This window comes from Nannospalax galili, unplaced genomic scaffold (assembly GCF_000622305.1).
Source record: "Nannospalax galili isolate Female #2095 unplaced genomic scaffold, S.galili_v1.0 scaffold362, whole genome shotgun sequence".
Classification (NCBI taxonomy): domain Eukaryota; kingdom Metazoa; phylum Chordata; class Mammalia; order Rodentia; family Spalacidae; genus Nannospalax; species Nannospalax galili.
Window position 1 is genome coordinate 2,053,878 of NW_008348785.1, and position 19,854 is coordinate 2,073,731.

The following is a 19,854-nucleotide window of genomic DNA, read 5'->3' on the forward strand; positions in this document are numbered from 1 at the left end:
GTCCTTTTATATTTACCCAGCTTTGCTCAGGGTCCATTGAAAGATGCACCGAATCTCATCTGTACACCCCATACAGCCTGGTATAGTGAACAAGCTTCGCTAGAGATGAGGGAGGCAGCTGCCACGGAGATCCGCCGAGCAATCACAGGTAAGCTGCCCCCAACCTCCACCAGAACATCCTGCTGGTTACAGGTGGCTGCTGAGTTCTTTTTTATGGTGACAAATAGTTCTGTAAGCTGGGCTCTGTTATATGAACCCTGAACTAAATTTCTGTCATATCTTCAACCACCAAATACAATCGAGAACTTTAAAGTACACATGTGGTTTAGCAGCTCACCCTCCTCTAAGCCTGAGTACAGTCATATAGACGCACAGGGAGGAAGGAAAGAATGAGTCCTTCAAGTTGCCCTGACTTCCACAGGTGTGCCATGGTACATCACACCCCCCAACACACAGTGAACCAATCTTTTAAAATCTGCAACTGGTCAATTGTTATAACCCTCTTACTCTAGGTCGCATCCCAGAAAGCTTACGAAACTGTGTCAACAAAGAATTCTTTGTTACTTCTGCTCCTTGGTCAGTAATAGACCAGCAAGCAATTCATCCTGAGCTCAATGGTGCCACGTACAGGTGAGAAGCAGCAGCTGACTCGTCCTCCCTTGGGGAGAAAGGGAGGCAAGAAAAGCCCAGACCTGGGGAGTTGGTGTAACCTGATGTAACCTAAAAAAATCACCTTCCCAGTGGGTAGTATGTATGTGGTCTATGTTCAGTGCCTAACTTCCTTGGAATAAAGCTCTTTTTGAGGGTGTTTTTTAGGAAGGGCTGGGGTCTTTTTAAGTTTTTGACATAAGCGTGTCTCTGTATAACCCAGGCTTACTTCAGTCTTTTGTGCCTCCTGCCTCAGCTTTCTGAGTGCAAAGATTACATGTGCGTGCCCCCACGTGCAGCCTGGGAAGATCTGTGAAAGGAGGTTGTAGAAGGTACTGAGCAGCATCTCCTCTGGGTGCCCAGAAAACCTTCCCAGTATTGTGACAGGTGGAAATGCCTCTGGACACTCACATGTCCCATATTCTAGCCCTGGTGTTCAGACAAGGTCTGTATGTAACGAAGGCTCTGAGGAAGCTAGTTCCACCCAGTCCCTTTGTTTATTTTGGGGTGTTTTATGATAGTCTCACTGTAGCCCAGGTTGGCCTCAGCCTCCAGTGCTAGAATTATAGATGTGAACCGGGTTCCAGCCTCTATCGACATTTCTTTTGTAAGGATTTCACTGTCACTTATGTCCATCACAGCACTACCACAGTCCCTGTTTATTCATGTTCTTGGCCTACTAGAACACAGCATGGGGTTGTGAGGAGTCAGCTTGAACAAATCCCTCAAGAGGTGCTCGGGGGGAGCAAGTGTGGCTTGTACAGTGTGAGGTGAAACCCTCACTACCTCAGTTACAGAGGGTTTGACAACTTTTCAGACTCTCATACTAAAGCACCTGCCTCATAAATATGGTTAAAATTGAAAATGAGCCTAGCTCTGCACACAAAGACAGGCACTCAAACAACAGTCCAGTGCACCAGTTCCCTCTCCTGGGAAGACAGAGCGACTGTGAGCTCAGGCTGTCACACAGCCTGTTGGCTGGCAAATGTTCTAATTCTTGAGGACCTCTCCCCAAACGTCCACCTCCTAACGTTTTAGGAATTAGGATTTGAACACAAGAATTTGGGGAGGAAACAGGCCTTCATGAAGTCGATTAACAGCCCTATTTAACTTTGAGAAATGTTAGGAAATTATAAAGTCAGCTTAACTGATGACATTTGACAGCAGCCTAACCTCTGTAGGACTTAAAAACACAAAACCCACAGGCAGAGGAATGTCTTCCTGTTGCCTAAAAGCTACAAAGTGAGTAGCCCAGCTAATATTAAACTTTTTTTTTTTACATACATACATAAAAAACCAGGGGTTAGAGAGATGGCTCAGTGGTTTAAGAGCATTGTCTGTTCTTATAGAGGTTCGGTTTCAATTATCACACATAAAATATTTTTAAACAAACTAGGTGCCACAGTTCCATATAAAAGTCTAGTTTCAAGGCTGAAGAGATGGCTCAGCAGTTAAGAACAATTGCTGTTCTTCCAGAAGACCCGGGTTCAATTCCCAGCACCCATGTGGCAGCTAACAACCATCCTTAACTCCAGTTCCAGGGGATCCGACGCCGCCTTCTGGCCGCCACAGTCTTTGCATGACACAGGTGTACTTCCCACATGCAGGCAATACACTCATACACATAATTTTTTAAAGTCTCCTTTGGGGTTGGGGATAACCTTTTCACAGTATTTGTGAGAAGACTCTGCCAGAGTGGGAAAAGAGCCAAGGACTTAAAGTCCCTGTGTCTGTGCATCTTCTTAGGTACCCACCAGGCATTGTGGGCGTAGCCCCAGGAGGACTTCCTGCAGCCATGGAAGGCATCATCCCTGGAGGCATCCCGGTGACTCACAACCTTCCCACAGTGGCACACCCTTCCCAAGCTCCCTCTCCCAACCAGCCCACCAAACACGGGGACAATCGAGAGCACCCCAACGAGCAATAGCAGAGAATGCTGAAAGGTTCAGATAAACTTGGGACCAAGAGACAGTGGAAAATGGATGAACTGAGAGAGAAGGAATTGAACTTTTTAAATGATCCTGGACATCCACATCATTGATGTTGCAGTGTTAAAGCTACAAGAGCTAGAAAACTGAAGATGACATCTGCTTCCGGAAGCGCTGAAAAGCTAGGATGTGATTTATTAACGACCAACTTCTGTTATTGTGTGTTAAGTTTTTCATCTGTGCATCAAATCACAAACAACAAATAGAGCTTTCCCTATATCGGCCCCTTGGGCACAGCAGGTCCTGAGCAGTTGGCTCTAGGGTGTTGCATCAAGAGTTCCTAACATCAATAAAAAATTGAGAGGAAACCCTCATCTTAAGACTCTAGTCCCTTTGGTCTACAGGGGCTCATTACCTCTTGGCTGGTAGGAAGATTAAATTACGACAAGATGTGGAGAGCACTGTCTGCCTGTGGTAGACATCTACATGCAGAGGAGTGGAGGAAGTGCGGGTTCCTGTACAGAGAAGTATCAAGTGTCTCTCACATCTGAACTGCAGACTGACGGGCAAGTTGGCTGTAAGTTCAGTAATACCCTCTGATGATGCAAAAAAAAAAACAAAACAAAAAAAAACATAAAACATAAAAAAAAGAAAAAAAGAAAAAAGTATTAAGTTTCACAAGCTGTTTGTACTCAAATCTATTTTCTCAGTTTCAGATCCTCAGCTATTTTATTGAGTGGAAAGTCTTGAACCGCAAGGGTTCAAGAAGAATAATGTTGCATTTCCTTATGTCTCAGGAAACACTTTTTATGGTAACTTGTCAGATTGTCTATGAACAAACCCACTTTTTTAGACATTGATAAATTCTTTTCTTCACGTGATATTTTATACAAGAACACTTCAGATGTGTTACTAGATGTGACTGATTTTAACAAATCCTATTAGATTTGTACCAACTAGTTCATGTTCTATCCATAGTCTTTTGTGAATCATTGCCTTTTTGTTTTAAAAGATGGCCTAGTTTGAGCCTTTGTATAGGTACATTCCTGTTTTTGTGACAAAGAAAAACTTTAAACTGTCCCAAACAAAAATAATGGCTATCAGGAGTATGTTTTGTTTTAGTGTGAGTTACCGTTACTGTATTTGTTTATTGTAAAGGTGGACATTTAGCGTTCAGTGCAGTTTTCAATAAAAACTAATTAAAATTTCTGTTAAGTTCTGAAATGTAAGTACATCTCACTGATGTAAAAGTTCTCACTTGAGATGTTTAATCTCCAACTCTTGTTTCTCCCAGGGTTCTACCTGCCTGTTCACAACCAGAACCTCATGTGGTAAATGTTCGGCCTCACATCCAAGTTAGGCTCTCCTTAGTAGCGCGCCAGAGTAAAAGTCAACTCCAGAAACAAAATTAGTCAACTTACAATTTTGAGTTTTAACATACCCTAAGTAAAGTTAACTGGCATTAATGGAGGAAGGGGAAATAAGGTGCCCCTCCTCCCTTTATTGCCAATAACCTAATGTTTGTGGTACTTACAAAGTGTTACCAAAAGGTAGATCCATTAAATGAACTTTAAGTCTCACAATTCCAAGGGTCAGACTCCCCTCTGAGCCTTATCTTTCCCATTTAAAAAAGAGAAGAGAAATGAAAGAAAAGCCGTGTCTTCAAACCTTAGCTTGCCTGGCCTGCTTCTTATTTTCGAGAGGGGACCCCATCCTGAGGCTGCCCTGAAATCTTCCTTTAAAACAACCTCACTGGACTGCCACGAAAGCAGAAAGGCAGTCCTGTATCTTCATCACAAGTCTTATCAAACACTGAAAACAAACTAGCATAAGAGAACCCCAACCTTCCACACACAGCAGCATTTTACATTAACACTCTGGGACGCACAGTGCACCTGAGGGTCAGAAACAGAAAAGGGCAGTCTGAATCCATGGTGTGCCTGGGTTTCGTTTAATTAGATCTCTGTTGCTCAAACAGTCCTTTATAAATTATATATAAACTGACTCCAAAGAACGATAACATCAGAACAGAAAACAATACTGGTTTTGCCCTAAAAAAGAACCATAAAGTCCACACATGACTGTCCAGAGCGAATCAAAAGACACATCTGTCACGCAGCCACATGTACAATCTTGGGACAATATTATGGCTGTTGAATAGTTCAAGAGCTTAATAAAGCACTGATTTACCAAAAACTTTGGCCTTTTCACAGCCAGTCAGCTCTACAAACTATGTAAACTCCATTCCTATCTTTACAGCCTAAGAAATGGAGCCATCTCTGCATCTTTCCCACAGGGAAGAATGTTGTGCCCATCAAATGACATGTGGTCAGGGTCAATGGTTATAAATAAATAAAGAGGACGCTCAGGGGAAAGGACACTCACCAGACCACAATATATAGACTGTGACACTCTGGAGTGCACCACAGATAGACCCCAGAGACCAGCCTTATCCTCACACTTCTCTTTGGCTTCTTCACTTGGGAGAACAGATTTTGCTTAACTGGATCTCTACTCTGAAAAAAAAAAAAAAACCATCCTTATACATGGAGAACAGTATGCTAGGTACTCAGAATAGTGGCTTTCTAAAAACCTGGTTATCAATCACTGACCAAAATGAACTCAAACAAGGGTCAATTTTTGTAAGACAACATTAACCACTGCAACAGTAACATTTACCATTGATACCAGAGTTCATTTATATGGAGTCCTAATGCAAAATTAACTTTCCCACCAGTTTCCGCATGCAGCATAAAGGAACGACCTTTCATCCTGCAAACTCAGTGTTCACAGGAAGAAAGAACTAAAGACATGAAAGCTCACGGACAGTTACTTTAATTTTCCAGCAAGTTTAAGGTTGTATACATTTCCATACCATCTCATCAGAAAACAAGATTTAAATGTTTTCACAGCCTTTCCCCATTAAAGGAAAGGAAAACGTGTCAATGTGTGTGTATTTGCTATTTCGCAAATTTCGTGCCACATCAAAGTCCACAAAGTGCTTATCAGGACACTAGGCCTTGTGTTCCTGAGATAAGAAAGAAGTTTTTACCCAGTACTGAATATATACCTGAAGTGGTCAAATACTTTCCAGAAAGTTTTTCTACCTAAGATTATTACTTTTAAGTAAAAATGAATACAATTAACCAACATGCAAAAATTCTCAGTACACAAAAATTCATACAATGCACTGACCATCTTTCTGGATTTTTAAAGTCTTTATTCTATACTGAATTGATATTCCCAATGGGCCTAAGCAAAGGCACGCCCTTACCAGCACTGGCGTGGAGCAGAGGTGACAATAAAGACGGAAGAGTCCAAAGGCCCTCTGCATGGCAATCGAGCAACAAAACATGGTGATGGAGTCCACGTGAGCAAATGTCACGATCCATTCAGTGACAAGTCTGCTCCTTTCCATCTGAGGAATAACACAAACACACCTGCCCAGAGGTGAGTAAGAACCTCTATAGGGCACTCTTCCAAATAAATATCTAAATAATTGGGGGAGGGGGGTGTCAGAAAACTTGAAGACAACAGAAACCAAAACCTTCAAAAACAAGGAGACAATGTCTAAAATTCACTCTAGTTTAAAAAAGAAAATTACTAGCTTTCCTTATAGCTTGTTCCTAAAACATTTCATTTTATTTTTATTGGGCACAACAGGAGCTAAGTTATTAATAAAATAAAAGCTTGTTTATTTTTGTTTTGCTGTGTATAATTTGTACAAAGTTTCCAAATTGATGAAACATTGTCAAATGGATCTTTTAAGGTATAAGGAGAATGCCAGGTTCTAATGAGATTACCTCAAAGGTTGTCTGCCATGTGCTTTTGTAAGTGCCCATGCTGGAAAAAAAAATGTTCTCAATAATGTGAAGATGCTGGTACAACTTGTCCTATTACACGATTTCTTACACAACCACATGCGTTACATTCATAGACAGATTTACAATTTGAAAGAAAAAAGTTCTGTCAATAAAATTAGTTTTTTACAAACTCTAGTTCAAGCACAGTCCTCTGTCTCCTCATGCAGCAGATGCACTCAGGCTCCACCAGCTGTGGAGCAGAAGATACTTGGGAGCAGATGCTGCAGGGTGTGGCTCATTCCACGCTGTACATTCTGCTTTGAGGGCCACACTAAAGTCGGGGTCATCACAGAACTGATGGCTTGGGCTTTATTCCTCGGTTGTTGGTTTGTTGTGTCTCCCTCATTCATCTTCTTCATCCTCGTCTTCCTCTCCATCAGATAGGGATGTACAAGGCCGGATCTGCCGGTAGCGGTCGAGCCATTTTTCTACCATCTGCGTGACCAAGGGGTGGTTTCTCCGCCGAGAGCTTTTCTGCATGGCCACCAGGACGCCCCCTTCCGTCACGCAGCAGTCCAGCCACTCCCGCAGCAGCTTCTCCTGCTGCTCCTCATTACCCAGCTTTAGAGAGAAGGGAAGAGGGCATCACACACTGGGTGGGACAACAGAGGAGCCAGCAACTACTCAACATGATTCCAATCTCCTGAGAGTTTTGTAATTAAAACCCAGGTTTTCCTCATTAAAATTGAGAAACGTGGAAACTGTGCCCCGCCCCGCCCCAGGGGTGAGAGAAGACTCTAGAAGGTAATTTACTTGACATGATCCCATCAGAAAAGGTTCAGCCTCAAACACAGGACAAGGTAAGTTTAGTTGGTAAATTATACGCAAGCTGAAACTGTTCTGGTCTATCGATCTTTTTCCTCAATGTTGTGATGCTAAGTATTCTCTGGTCATTACTAGAACACTGAGTAAAAGGCAAATTAATTTTCTAAGAACATGGGCTTCTGGCTGTTTTGTGCAGTCTCACCACACTGCTGTCACTCCAGCACCTCCCATACACTGCCCATTTATCTGGCCTCTGCTCCTCTGGACTCCTTAGCTCACCCGCCAGAAGACAGTCAACCTCCCTCTAAAAGGCCATAGGTGGACCACATCTCACCTCATCTCCTTCCCCAAATTCTTAGAAGTCTATGCCACAGACTGCAAGACACACACCACTGTGACTCCCCAACCCCCAATCTTTGTGTGTTTCCTCTTCAGCACTCACTATGACCACATTCACAAATCTCACTCCTGAAAGGCACAGTCCCCTAGCTTCTGGTGTAAGATTACTACTAGTTAACAGTGCAACATACTACTTACCTCCTGAGCAGAAAGAAAGTGCACATGGAGCAGCTTCCTTTCACTGTCAACCAGAGGCAAAAAAGTGATGGTAACATCATCATCAGTGTTCAGGTTAGCACCAGCACCTCGGTTGCCATAACCATCATTTTCCATGGCAACCAAAGCAGAAAAGTGGCCCCTTGTATAGCCCAGAGCAATTGGACTTTTCCAACAAAAACTCTGTTCCCACAACAAAGGCAGATAAACTCCTAAAAGAGAAAAAGCAGGTGATCTTAAATATGCAAAGAACAAGAGCCCACCATCACCACCACCCCACTGCTCTACCTCCTCTTGATAGCCAAGAGTCACTCCTGATCCTTCTCTCCCATAAATGATTGCTTCAAGACCACAGCTACTTAATCACAGAAAACAAAACTATGCAAAGTGCTCTTGAATAATGGCTTACCTTGAAACCGAGTATATCCTAAAGTTTCTCCCCGGAAACTCTTGTAATATTTTACGCCATAAACTATGATTGGTCGTCTGAGAATATGTGCAAGTACAAAAATGTGTGTCTGCTCCAAACTCGCTCCAGGCTGTACACACAAAAGACAATTTCTCTTTAAAACACTTATTACCAGTCCTAGAAAACTGATGTGTCAAAGTATTAAAGCATTTGAGTCCCCAAATGGTAAAGTCCAAAACAGAATTATAACAGAGATCTCCAATGTTTATGCACATGTCAGAATTCAATTTCACAGTATTTGTAGGCAAATACTGAGGTATCCCTTGCTATCCAATCTTACCATTTGCTCTCCAATCTCAGGAACCAGAGGCTCAGATAGCAAGGGATGCGTTATAAAAATCACCCATTAAGTTAGTTCACTGTGAAGTCCTGCCTATTACAAAGTCCTCCTTAGACAGCCTTTTAGTGAATGAAGTTAAACAGTGTCACCTAATCAGGTCCATCCTAAACTGCACTCTGATAACACATGGCTACAAAGTACATCATAAACTAGCCACTGTGAGCCCTGCCCAAGTGGCCCAAACAGAAGGTAATTCCCTTCTCAAGTTCAAATGAACCTAAAAAGTGGTAATGAGTTCAGAGTAAGTTGGATAGGCTGCACTTTTTCCTTTGCCTACATCACATAGACACAGCCATAAGGGGAACAGTTTGAAAAATGTCAACTTCTTCCCAAGGCCTGGCAGCTCAGGTCCATCCTTTAATTATCCACCATGAGCTCGGTTACTAAGTCCCCACTTTGAATCCAACAAACTAGAGCTAATGTAGGTAAAATGGGCATAAAGCTGAGGAGAAACAAGAAGTAATCTCAAGACTATGTAATACTTAAACCATCAGTACAATGTGAGTTTACAGTTCTTATCCTTTATAAGAGGTATAGTTCTACACTGAGGATTTGACAGCCACTGCCTAGATAGAACCCAAGTCAACTGGTATCAAGTCAAGCATCTTTCCTTTGTATCACACTGCTTTCCAAATGGTTTGATAAAGCAAACTGAAGAATTAAGATAATCTTGACCATAAAAGCAACAAAAGCTCGAGCACCCTTACCTGACTGGCAAGAGAGAGTATAAATGCCCAGTCTTCTTGCCACTGCTCTTCTCTGAGGGAGAAATGTAAACCAAAGCTCTGAGAATACCACGACTCCCAATCTTTCCAGCGCGTGTAAAACCTACCAAGCAGAATGGTAAACAAAATAAGTAAGCCTCAAATAAACAGTACGCTTACTGTTCTAAACATATAGTGCAGTCTTTCAACAATTCATGTCAAAAGATTAATTCTATCTTACAGTGTACTTTTGAATTAAAAATGTCTATATTCTGGCCGGGCGTGGTGGCGCTCGCCTTTAATCCCAGCACTTGGGAGGCAGAGGTAGGTGGATCTTTGTGAGTTCCAGGCCAGCCTGGTCTACACAGTGAGTCCCAGGCTAGCTGGGGCTACAGGGAGACTCTGCTCAAAAAGACAAAAAAAAAAGTCTATATTCTGATAGAAGACTTCTTTTAACATATCTTCAACCCCTCTAACTCTAAACACAAGTGACAGAACAGCTATATTATTATCTATTGGTTTATAAATTCAAACCACTCAAGGTCAGCCACGGTATTACACATTAATGAGCCCAGCACCAGAGAGTTTGAAGCCAGACAGCCTAGGCTATGTACTGAGACTCTACCTATTTTTTTTTTTTTAAAAAAAGGTCAAAATATTTAAGGGTTGGACAAACAATGCTACAATTCACCAGTAATGTAACTAAGTACAGAAACAATGCCCCCAAACATCCCATGTGCTCATAAGACTATAAAGATCACACAGGGTATGGTGGCAAAGGCTTGTAATCCCAGCACTTGGGCAGAAGAATCAGAGGCTTAAGGATCATTCTTACCTACATATAGAGGCTAGCCTGGGGGATTACTTGGTCCCCCCAAAATAAAATAATTATTGCGCCTGAGATTTTCTGTAAATAAACTTTCATGATCGCTTAATTTTTTTAAAAAAAATCTCTACAACTATAAAAACAGCTCCTTCTTTAATACCCTTTTAATTCCTTAGTCTAACCAGGCAAACAAGAATCATAACAGGTCCCTGGTAGACTGAAACAATAACACAATTATTCTTTTACATCAAGTATAAAATTAAAACCGGAAGTCAGGCAGGATAATGCACAGCTGTGATCCTAGCCTAGCATTTGGGGGACTCAGAGGGAACTCACAAACTCCAGAATACAACAGCCAACTGAGACTTTAATCAGAACTGCACAGCCTGGGAAGATTATGTGAAAGAACTACCAATGTGTACTACTGAGTCTGAGAATCAATGGACATGGAAATGATTCCAAAACTACAAACAACAAGATAATCTGCTATCAACAGTCACTGACATGCAAATCCATGGGGGATAACTGAGGATTCAGTTTAAAAAAAAGTTAAGACCAGAATGAATTTGGTCCAAAATTGTGGTATAGCCTTATAAAACAAGCCAGTCGAGAACTGAAATGAAGACAGACATTAAAAAGTTCTACGATCATATTTCTCTGACAAATTCAAACTCTAAGTAAAAGAAGAGAAAGACAAAGCTGCAGTAGAGAAGTTAAAAGCTTCTTTAAGTACCCTGATGGAAGGTTCTGTAAAAACTAAGCTAATTTCAGATTTTCTAAAAACAATGTTTCAGATATTTAATTTAGTTGATTTTTTAAAAAGTGTCATATTCCAGGCATTGAAGAGCATTTTTATTATAGTATCAAATGTTTGAAAAATATATAGGCATTTCTCATTCACAATAGCTTAGTGTTTACAGAACTATATTTGAATGTTTTTAAAATTTTTTTATGTGTACGAGTGTTATGCATCCATGTCATGCAATACCCACGGAGGACAGGAGAAGCTGTCAAGTCCCCTGGAACTGGAGTTAGGACGGTTGTTAGCTGCCATGTGGGTGCTGGATTTCAAACCCTGGTCTTCTGCAAGAACAGTCAGTGCTCTTAACTGCTGAGCCATCTCTCCGGCCTAGATGTTTTTTTGATCTTTTTGAGACAGGGTCTCCCTGTAGTCCCAGCTGTCCTGGAACTCATTATGTAGACCAGGCTGGCCTTGAACTCAGAGATCCACCTGCTTCTGCCTCCCTAGTGCTGGGATTAAAGGCATGCACTACCACGCCCAGCCTGATGCTTTTTATATGTATATTATTTTTATTTTATGTGTATGAGTGTATTGCCTGCACTGTGTAACTGCACCCATGTCATGCAATGCTTGCAGACATCAGAAGGCGGCAACAGATTCCCCCAGAACTGCAGTTATGGAGGGTTGTTAGCCCACAGGGTGCCAGGAATCAAATCTGGGTCCTCTGCAAGAGCAGCCGGTGCTCTTAACTGCTGAGCCATCTCTCCAGCCCCTAGAATGTTTTCTAAGAGCAATGAATACACTGTTTTGAAAAGCTTAAGAGAAATATTAAACAAATGTTTTTTAAACTAAAGATGTATGCAGTTCAAAATTTCTTTTTGTTTTTTTTAAACTTTATGAGTGTATTGCCTGTATGCGTGTAAGTACACCCGTGTCATACACAAACAAAAAAACCACTGCTCCACAGAGCCATGGACATACCACAGCAGTTATATCTGTGATAGCCAAACTGGAAACAGCCAAATGTCCCCCAACTGGTAATCAGGTGCCAGCCTAGCACACCTATTTGCTCTTACTACCTTGCCCTACCTACACACTAGATTAATGACAAATGACAACTCCAATCTAGCTAATCACCTACTGCCAGTTATGAGCAACAGACGGAATAAGCCACAAAGCTACTGTCACTAGCCACAAATGTCTTCAAGAATTTAATAGTGAGGCATGGTAGTTATGTGTCTTTAATCCCCGATCTTGGAAGGCAGAGGCAGGAAGATCTCTGTGAGTTGGTCTAAATAATGAGACCCCGTCTCAAAACAAACACCTCCCACTCACCCATCCCCCCCAAAATACAAAATTTAAAAGTAAACCCTCACAACTAGGAAACTGATAAAAGTTCACCATGTATTTTCAGCCTTACAAAATAAGCCAATTACCACAAAAGGAAAAAAACTACTGAGCTGTACTGGGTGTTTTGTTTTATGGGATCAGAAATTTTTGAGACAGTGTCTCAATATATAGCCCAAGTTGGCCTTGAATTTATAATCTTCCTGCTACTGCTTCCCAAGTACTGGGGGTTAGGGGTATACCTCCATACCCTGCTCCAAGCTGCCTTTTCAGACTTGAGGGTGGTAGATTTACCACAGTCCAGATTTGCCTTTCTAGCTAGGAAGCTAGAATTTATCAATACCAGGGAATACATTCACCTTACAGAGCAATCACAAGGCAGATCTGTGAGATCACAAAGCCAAGAAACTGCTATCACAGGAACCAAATGAATCACATCCTCTCAGTAAAGGCAGGTCCATAAAGACCTACAAATCATCATTAGACTGTTCCTGATCTGCAATAATACAACTTCATCAATCCACAGCACCCACCTCCACTGAGAAAAAGGCCTTTTTCCAGCACAAAGAAAGACTAAACTACTAAAACCATCTACCTGAGTGGCACATTCTTTCTTTACCTTTATTATATACCCAATCAGACTTACAGGTTTGTAGGTCAGGGACCTATTTTACCTTTTTCAAGTGATCACAAATATTTATACTCTAGCATTATACTCTGATTTATAATTTATCTCTCAAAAAAGTAATTACAGGGCTGGTGATACATCTCAGTATACAGTGCCTAGCATGTGCAAGGTTCTAAGCTCAACTCCTGGCACTTAAAAAAGAAAAATTACATTATTCTTATTTCCAAATTCTAGAGAGCATTTCATTCAGTGAGTATTTAATGAGTAATCACTGTATGTGCCCAGCCATTATAGGTACTAGACCTGTCCATACTGAAATAAAACCCAAGTTCTCTTCACAGTCTAATGGACTTCATATAACCCCTAAATATGATAACAAAATTCACAACTAGTAAGTACTCAACAAAATTAAGATACTAGTAGGGTTATATGGAATATAGAATCGTGAGCATTATTTGTAAGCATCTGATCATAGGAGAAAAAGTCACTGTGATACTGATATGGAGAAAACCAGCATGAATTTTTTTAATGATTTCTGCTAATTGTAATAACGAGAAATTCAATTAGGCTTCTTTGAGCCTTGATTTTATCATTTACAAAAAGATAGCTAAGTGAAGGCTGGAGAGATGGTTCAGCAGTTAAGAGCACTTGCTTCTTGCGGAGGGCCTGGGTTCAGCTCCCAGCACTCACATGAGATGGCTCACAATGAGCTCTAACTCCAGTTCTATGCCTCTAAGGGCACCAGGCATGCATATGGTATGCGTACACACAGACACAGACACACACATAAATTTTTAAATATTTTTAAATTTTTATTTTCTGTGTGTGCGTGAGCCTGCATGTTATAAGTACACTGTGTATGCAATGCCTGCAGAGATCAGAAGAGGACGTCGGATCCCCTTGAACTGGAGTTACAGACAGTTGTTAACCAACATGTGGGTGCTGGGACTCAAACTTGGGTCCTCTGCAAGAGCAGTCCGTGTTTTTAACACTAAGCCATCTCTCCAGTCCCACAAGTAAGTTCTTTTACTAGCTACATGAGATAATGTCACAGAAACAAAAAATAGAACTGCTCAGAAGCAGTCATTTTCTCCAGTGCCTGGCATTTCCTAAGTTAATTTATACATCAAAGGTTGATTGGATTCTTGGTAAAAATGTATCTACATAGAGGCCATTCTGGAAAAATGTGGATGGGCTGTGTGCTGGGTAGATAAATCAATGTTGACTTTCTGGGGTTGCAGCTAAAACTAATATCTTATTCTGTAAAGATGCATATTAAAATGAAGGCTATCCATGACTAACTGGTACAGGAGAGCAAGCATGGGTAGATAACACAGATGTGGTGAAATGTTAACCACTGGTCAATCTAATAATAGCAAAGGAGATGGATACTGGGATCTCCGGCCTTCGTTTATCTGAAGGCAGGTATCTGTGCCTTGCAAATTTGTAAAATGAGATTTAACACTCTTTCCCTCAAGAAGAAAAGAGAGTTCAGTTGCTAATACAGTATTTGCAAATTTGTAAAATGAGATTTAACACTCTTTCCCTCAAGAAGAAAAAGAGTTCAGTTGGTAATACAGTATCAACATAATCTAAAGTTAAACATGAAATTGTTAAGTACTTAAAATCACAAGTAAAGACTGTATGAATGTTTAAGGTTAACTAAACTTATAATGCTGTATTCGAAGTATAGAAATACATTGATTCCATTTCCTATAAAGAAAAAAGGTTCTGTTGAAGTATTTTGCTGCCTCAAATGTATCTACTTCAATGCTAAGCTAAAGAAAAAATCCACTAAGGTATTTAATGTCTACATATCCAAAACCAAAGTATTTTCATAGCTTCCATGGAAAACATTAGAGCAAGGGGCCTGGAGAAACATACGGCTCAATTGTAAAAAAGTACATACAGTTCTTGCAGAGGACTGAAGTTTTCAGTTCCCAGCATCCATGGCAGGCAGCAGACAGCCACCTGTAACTCTAGTTCCAGGGGATCCAATGTCCCTGCCCTCCGCTGCACTCATGTGCACACAAACATAATTTTAAAATATTTTTCAATATACATGCATGCGTGCGCGCGTAGTACAGCGTACGGCTCCTGTAAGGAAATGATCCAGCAAACGCGATTTTGCAGTGAAACAAGGAAAGACACCAGCTCACCAATGTGAACAGTCATGCAGACTGTCATGTAGGGCTTTCCGAAGCACCGAGTCTTTGTCATAAATGCCCCAGGTAGCTTGTAGTACTGAGTCAAGTAAACAATCTCCTGCTGTCCGGTTCCAAAGTGCATACAGTCGACTGTCCAAACGTGTAGCCAACTCCAAGGACCAGTTTATAATTGGAGATTCTTCTTCTAGCTCTGTAAGAAAATTAAATAACCTGTTAGTTTTTATACCTATATAATGAAAAAGTATTTAGCAGGCTAAAAACATTTTCTACAAAATTTACATGCAAGTTACTAATACAAACTTCTTTTCCCTGTAGCCCCAGCTGTCCTGGAACTCACTATGTAGACCAGGGTGGCCTTGAACTCACAGAGATCCACCTGCCTCTGCCTCACAAGTGCTGGGACTACAGGTGTGCGCCACCACACCCAGCTTCTAATACAAACTTTTTGAGTGAGTGAAACATCCTGTGACTCAGGGATAATTTATTCAACTTCCAATTTTATTTTCCAAACATGTTTAACACAGAAATATATTCAGTCTCAAGTAAGTAGTAGTAAACAAAGGTTTTAAGACTTGCTATCTCTTTCTGTTCACTCTATGATGGTTAAAAGCTGTGAGTGTGTTTTGTTTTGCAGTTTTGATTTTGTATGCTGAGGATCAAATCCAGGGCCTTGCATATACAACCACTGTGGCACTACTCTTAAGGACTCTATAGGTTTACTTTAAAACAAAGCACTCTTAACTACAGTAAACTACTTCCTACCTTATAAAAATGGCAAATGTTGAGCTAGGTGTGGTGGCACGTGCCTTTACTCCCAGCATTTGGGAGACAAAGGTAGGCGATCTCTGTGAGTTCAAGGCCAGCCTGGTCTACACAGCGAGTGCCAGGCCAGCTGGGGATACAAAGAGACCCTGTCTCAGCCCCCACACTCCAAAAAAAGCAAAAGTTAACCACTATAAAAGTTAACTAAAAAGTTAAACTACAGCAATTGCAGGCTTACCTTTCTGTACATCTCTATCAAGCACCTCATCAAATAATTTTTCTTGGACTGTTGGAGGCAAGTCTTCAATATCTGCACAGAGAAATCAGACCTTAAAGGGGTTCTTCTGAATCATAACTTAGTAAGTTAAATGATGCTTCTAATGATAATGTTCCCTAAAATAACTCCCTTTCTACTGAAGAAAGTCAGATACCTGTTTTCAATGTTATATGTAATGTGATATATATTATCTATCTATCTATCTATCTCGATAGATGATAGATAGATGATAGATATAGATAGATAGATAGATAGATAGATAGATAGATAGATAGAGATATAGATATTCCTTTTTGGATTTCACTACCAAAATTCTTAAAGTTAACATAAAAAATAAGGTATAGGGGCTGGAGAGATGGCTCAGCGGTTAAGAGCATTGACTGTTCTTACAGAGGACCTGGGTTCAATTCCCAGCACCCACATGGCGGCTACGAACCATCTTAAACTTCAGTTCCAGGGGAATCCGAAGCCCTCTTCTGACCTCCGCAGCACTGCATGACATGGGTGCACTCACATACATGCAGCAGGCAATACACTCATACACATAAAATAAAAATAATATTAAAAAATAAGGTATAGGCCCACAATAACATACACATTTTTATTTGTTTTGTCTCCTCCCAATGGCAGCTTCTGCACAAACCTGCTTTCAAACCTAAGTATTTTGTCATCAAAACTAACGAGCCATGCATTTGGCACACAGTATTTTTGTCACCATCCTCAAATACTCTGTGCTCTCTATTCAGGTTACTTAACAGAGCACTCTAGTCTAGTACAAAGCATTGCCCTTAAAAGCATGTTTTTATTGGTTTTTCTTTTATAATGTCATTTTGTATTCGTATTCTCAAAAATCTAGTCACGGAGCCAGGCATGGTAGTGCACACCTTTAATCCCATAACTTGAGAGGCAGAGGCAGGCGGATCTTTGTGAGTTCGAGGCCAGCCTGGTCTACATAGTGAGTTCCAGGCCAGCTGGGGCTACAGGGAGACCCTGTCTCGGAGACCCTTTCTCAAAAAACAAAAAAATCTAATAGTGGATCAGCAAGATGGCACAGTAGGTGAAGTTACTTGCCACTATCCCTGACAACCTGAGTTCAATGCCTAGAACCCACATGATGGAAGGAGAGAACCACCTTCCACAGTTGTCCTTCAACTTCCACACACATGCTGTTCCTAGCAGGCACAGCACCCCCACGTACAATAGCTAAATGCAATAATAAAAAAATTTTAAAATCTAGCCATTACTTGAGAGTACTTTATAGCATATTTCAATACAATGTATAAAATTTAAAAAGCATTATTAAGCAGAGTATCGTGGTGCACCCCTTTAATCTCAGCACTCGGGAGGCAGAGGCAGGCAGATCTCTGTGAGTTCCAAGGCCAGCCTGGACTACACAGTGAGTTCCAGGACTGCTGGGGCTACACGAGACCCTGTCTCAAAAAGACTAAAATAAAAAGAAATAAATAAAAAGCTTCGTTATTAACCCTTCCCATGTATAAATGCCCTTTTATAACTGAATACAAAACAGATACCAGATGAACTTTTATTTTTTCAAAAAAAAAGCATTATGTTTGGTGTATGTATTCAATGCCAATTCACAAAAGGCATCCTGGGAGTTTGGGTTTTTTGTTTTTTTTTTTTTTAAGTCTTTTTGAGACAGGGATCTCTCTGTAGCCCCAGCTAGCCTGGAGCTCGCTATGTAGACCAGGTTGGCCTTGAACTCACAGAGATCCGCCTGCCTCTGCCTCTGCCTCCCAAGTGCTGGGATTAAAGGCATGTGCCACCACGCCCGGGCCTGCTTAAAATTTTTTTCTTTCTTCTTTTTTTATTTTATTTTTTATACTAATCCTTAATAATAGTCAATAGTTATGTAAGTGCAAAATCATACACATGAAAATAAAGGGAATAATAAAAATAGGAGGCAAAAAAAGAATGCTCCAAAATAAAAATAAAGAGGAAAAATGAATGGATAAAATACGTTACTTAAAAAACAAAAATCAGGGGCTGGAGAGATGGCTCAGTGGTTAAGAGCACTGGATGCTCTTGCAGAGGACCTGGGTTTGATTCCCAGCACATACATAGTGGCTAACAACCATCCTAACTGTAGTTCCAGGGCATCGAACTCCCTCTTCTGACCTCTTCAGGCATTGCAGGACACAGATTGTGAACTTACATACATTCAGGCAAAACACACATACATGTAAAATAAAAATAATAAAATATTAAAAAAACAAAAATCTAAGGAGGCGTGGTGACTCATGTCTGTAATTCCAGTACTCGGGGGGAGTAAAATAAGAGGATCACACAAGTTCTAGACTAGCCTGAGCTACAGAGTGAGACTTTTCTTTAAACAGCCGGCCCCCAAAGAATCACTTACTGTCTTCTAACCAAAGCACCTGTTTACAAGTGGCCCTTGTATTAGTCACTTCGAGCATAAACAGGACAGTTATTTAAGATCTTAACTCATTTGCTTTCTTAGAAAAAGATCTATTACCCCTGCATAAAAACATAACTATAAAAACAGAAGTTGATTTTCCTATTAAACTGTAGGGTTACCTGCTGGCAATGTAAATGTTACGAGGTCAGTCAGAAAATAGCACGCAAAATCCCCCTTTCTCTGGTGAAGAGAAGCAGCTATTTCTCTCCGGATTTGTTCCGTCAGTTCAGGACACACCATTGCTGGAATACACTTTGCTGCTTGTTGAGACACCTTAAACACAGAAACAAACTTCCCTGTGCATCTCATTTATCACAAACAGAAACAAAACACAACAGTGCTTAAGGGAATCAGCAAAATTTCCCCCAAACTCAGAATTGTTGGTTTTGTTTAAGTATTATTTCCTTATGTGGACATATATATTATCAATACAACTGCTCAAGAAAAGTCACTAAGATGTTTTACCTTGCTCTAATAAATCTACTTCACGTTTGTCCCAAAGATGCCCAAAGGATAGTCAAAGATGCCCCCAAAATGCTGTTTTTAAAGGTTATGGTTCAGAATGGACAACGCAGAAGAAACAACAGAAAACCTGACAGACCGACCATCACACACCCAATAAAAATATTCTTAAAGGAACTAAGGAGATGGCTCAGTGATTAAGACTGCTTCCTGCTCTTTCAGAGGAACGAAGTTCAATTCCCAGCAACCATTATCAGATGGTTTACAATTGCCAGTAACACCCAGTTGCAGGGGAACCCCACCCCACAACTCTGGCCTTCACTGCATTCACATGCACATACCCATCACCACAACAAAAAAGGTTTAAAATATTCTAAAAAATAATTCCTGCCCATAAAGAGAAAGAAAAACTTGCAAACATTTTCTTTTGCATTTCATGAACCCTGACTTGGAAGACAGGAGTAGTGGTAAACTCCTTTAATCCCAAGGCTCTGGGGACAGAGGCTGGCGGATCTTTGTGAGATTGAGGCCAGCCTAGACTACACAAAGAGTTCTAGGCCAGCTGAGGCTACAGGAAGACCCTACCTCAAAAAAAAAAAAAAAAAAAAAAAAAAAAACCTGACTTGGAATGTTTTTTTAAAGCATGCCATTTAGCAGGTTAGTTCCCATTGGCTTCAAAAACTCCTTTCTCCAACTCAGTTGTGACCACTCCATATTTTTTAAAAAGCACCTGGTAGGCTAGAGAGATGCTCTGTGGGTAAAATCCTGCAAGTGTGAGAACCTCAGCTGGGATTCCCAGAACCCATGTAAAGCTGGACAATGCAGCTCCCATCTTTTATCCCAGTTCTCCCGTGGAGAAATGGGAGGTGGAGATGGGAGAACTGTAACCCAGCTAGCTTGGCACAAACTACACTGAACAAGAAACCCTAGTTC

At 40.8% G+C, this 19,854-nt stretch overlaps 2 protein-coding genes across 6 annotated transcripts in view; one reads left to right on the top strand and one right to left on the bottom strand.

The window, feature by feature from the left end:
- Positions 1-3,791, top strand: part of Ctbp2 (C-terminal binding protein 2) — a 150,693-nt gene extending 146,902 nt beyond the window's left edge. For 2 of the 4 annotated variants that reach the window (XM_008846005.3, XM_029569820.1), the window contains 3 exons: positions 21-148; positions 513-630; positions 2,395-3,254. In XM_008846005.3, the coding sequence (XP_008844227.1) occupies positions 21-148; positions 513-630; positions 2,395-2,575 (427 nt within the window). In that variant the 3' untranslated portion in view covers positions 2,576-3,254. Of the gene's footprint in view, positions 1-20; positions 149-512; positions 631-2,394 lie in introns of all 4 variants that reach the window. The other 2 variants (XM_029569819.1, XM_008846003.2) reach the window with 2 other exon arrangements.
- Positions 3,792-5,395: 1,604 nt separating this feature from the next.
- Zranb1 (zinc finger RANBP2-type containing 1) overlaps positions 5,396-19,854 on the bottom strand; it is a 54,934-nt gene continuing 40,475 nt past the window's right edge. For both annotated transcript variants that reach the window (XM_008846007.3, XM_029569822.1), the window contains 7 exons: positions 18,579-18,732; positions 15,984-16,055; positions 14,975-15,173; positions 9,276-9,396; positions 8,169-8,298; positions 7,742-7,971; positions 5,396-7,000 (listed from right to left, as the gene is read on the bottom strand). In XM_008846007.3, coding sequence (XP_008844229.1) covers positions 6,782-7,000; positions 7,742-7,971; positions 8,169-8,298; positions 9,276-9,396; positions 14,975-15,173; positions 15,984-16,055; positions 18,579-18,732 — 1,125 coding nt within the window. In that variant the 3' untranslated portion in view covers positions 5,396-6,781. The remainder of the gene's footprint in view (positions 7,001-7,741; positions 7,972-8,168; positions 8,299-9,275; positions 9,397-14,974; positions 15,174-15,983; positions 16,056-18,578; positions 18,733-19,854) is intronic.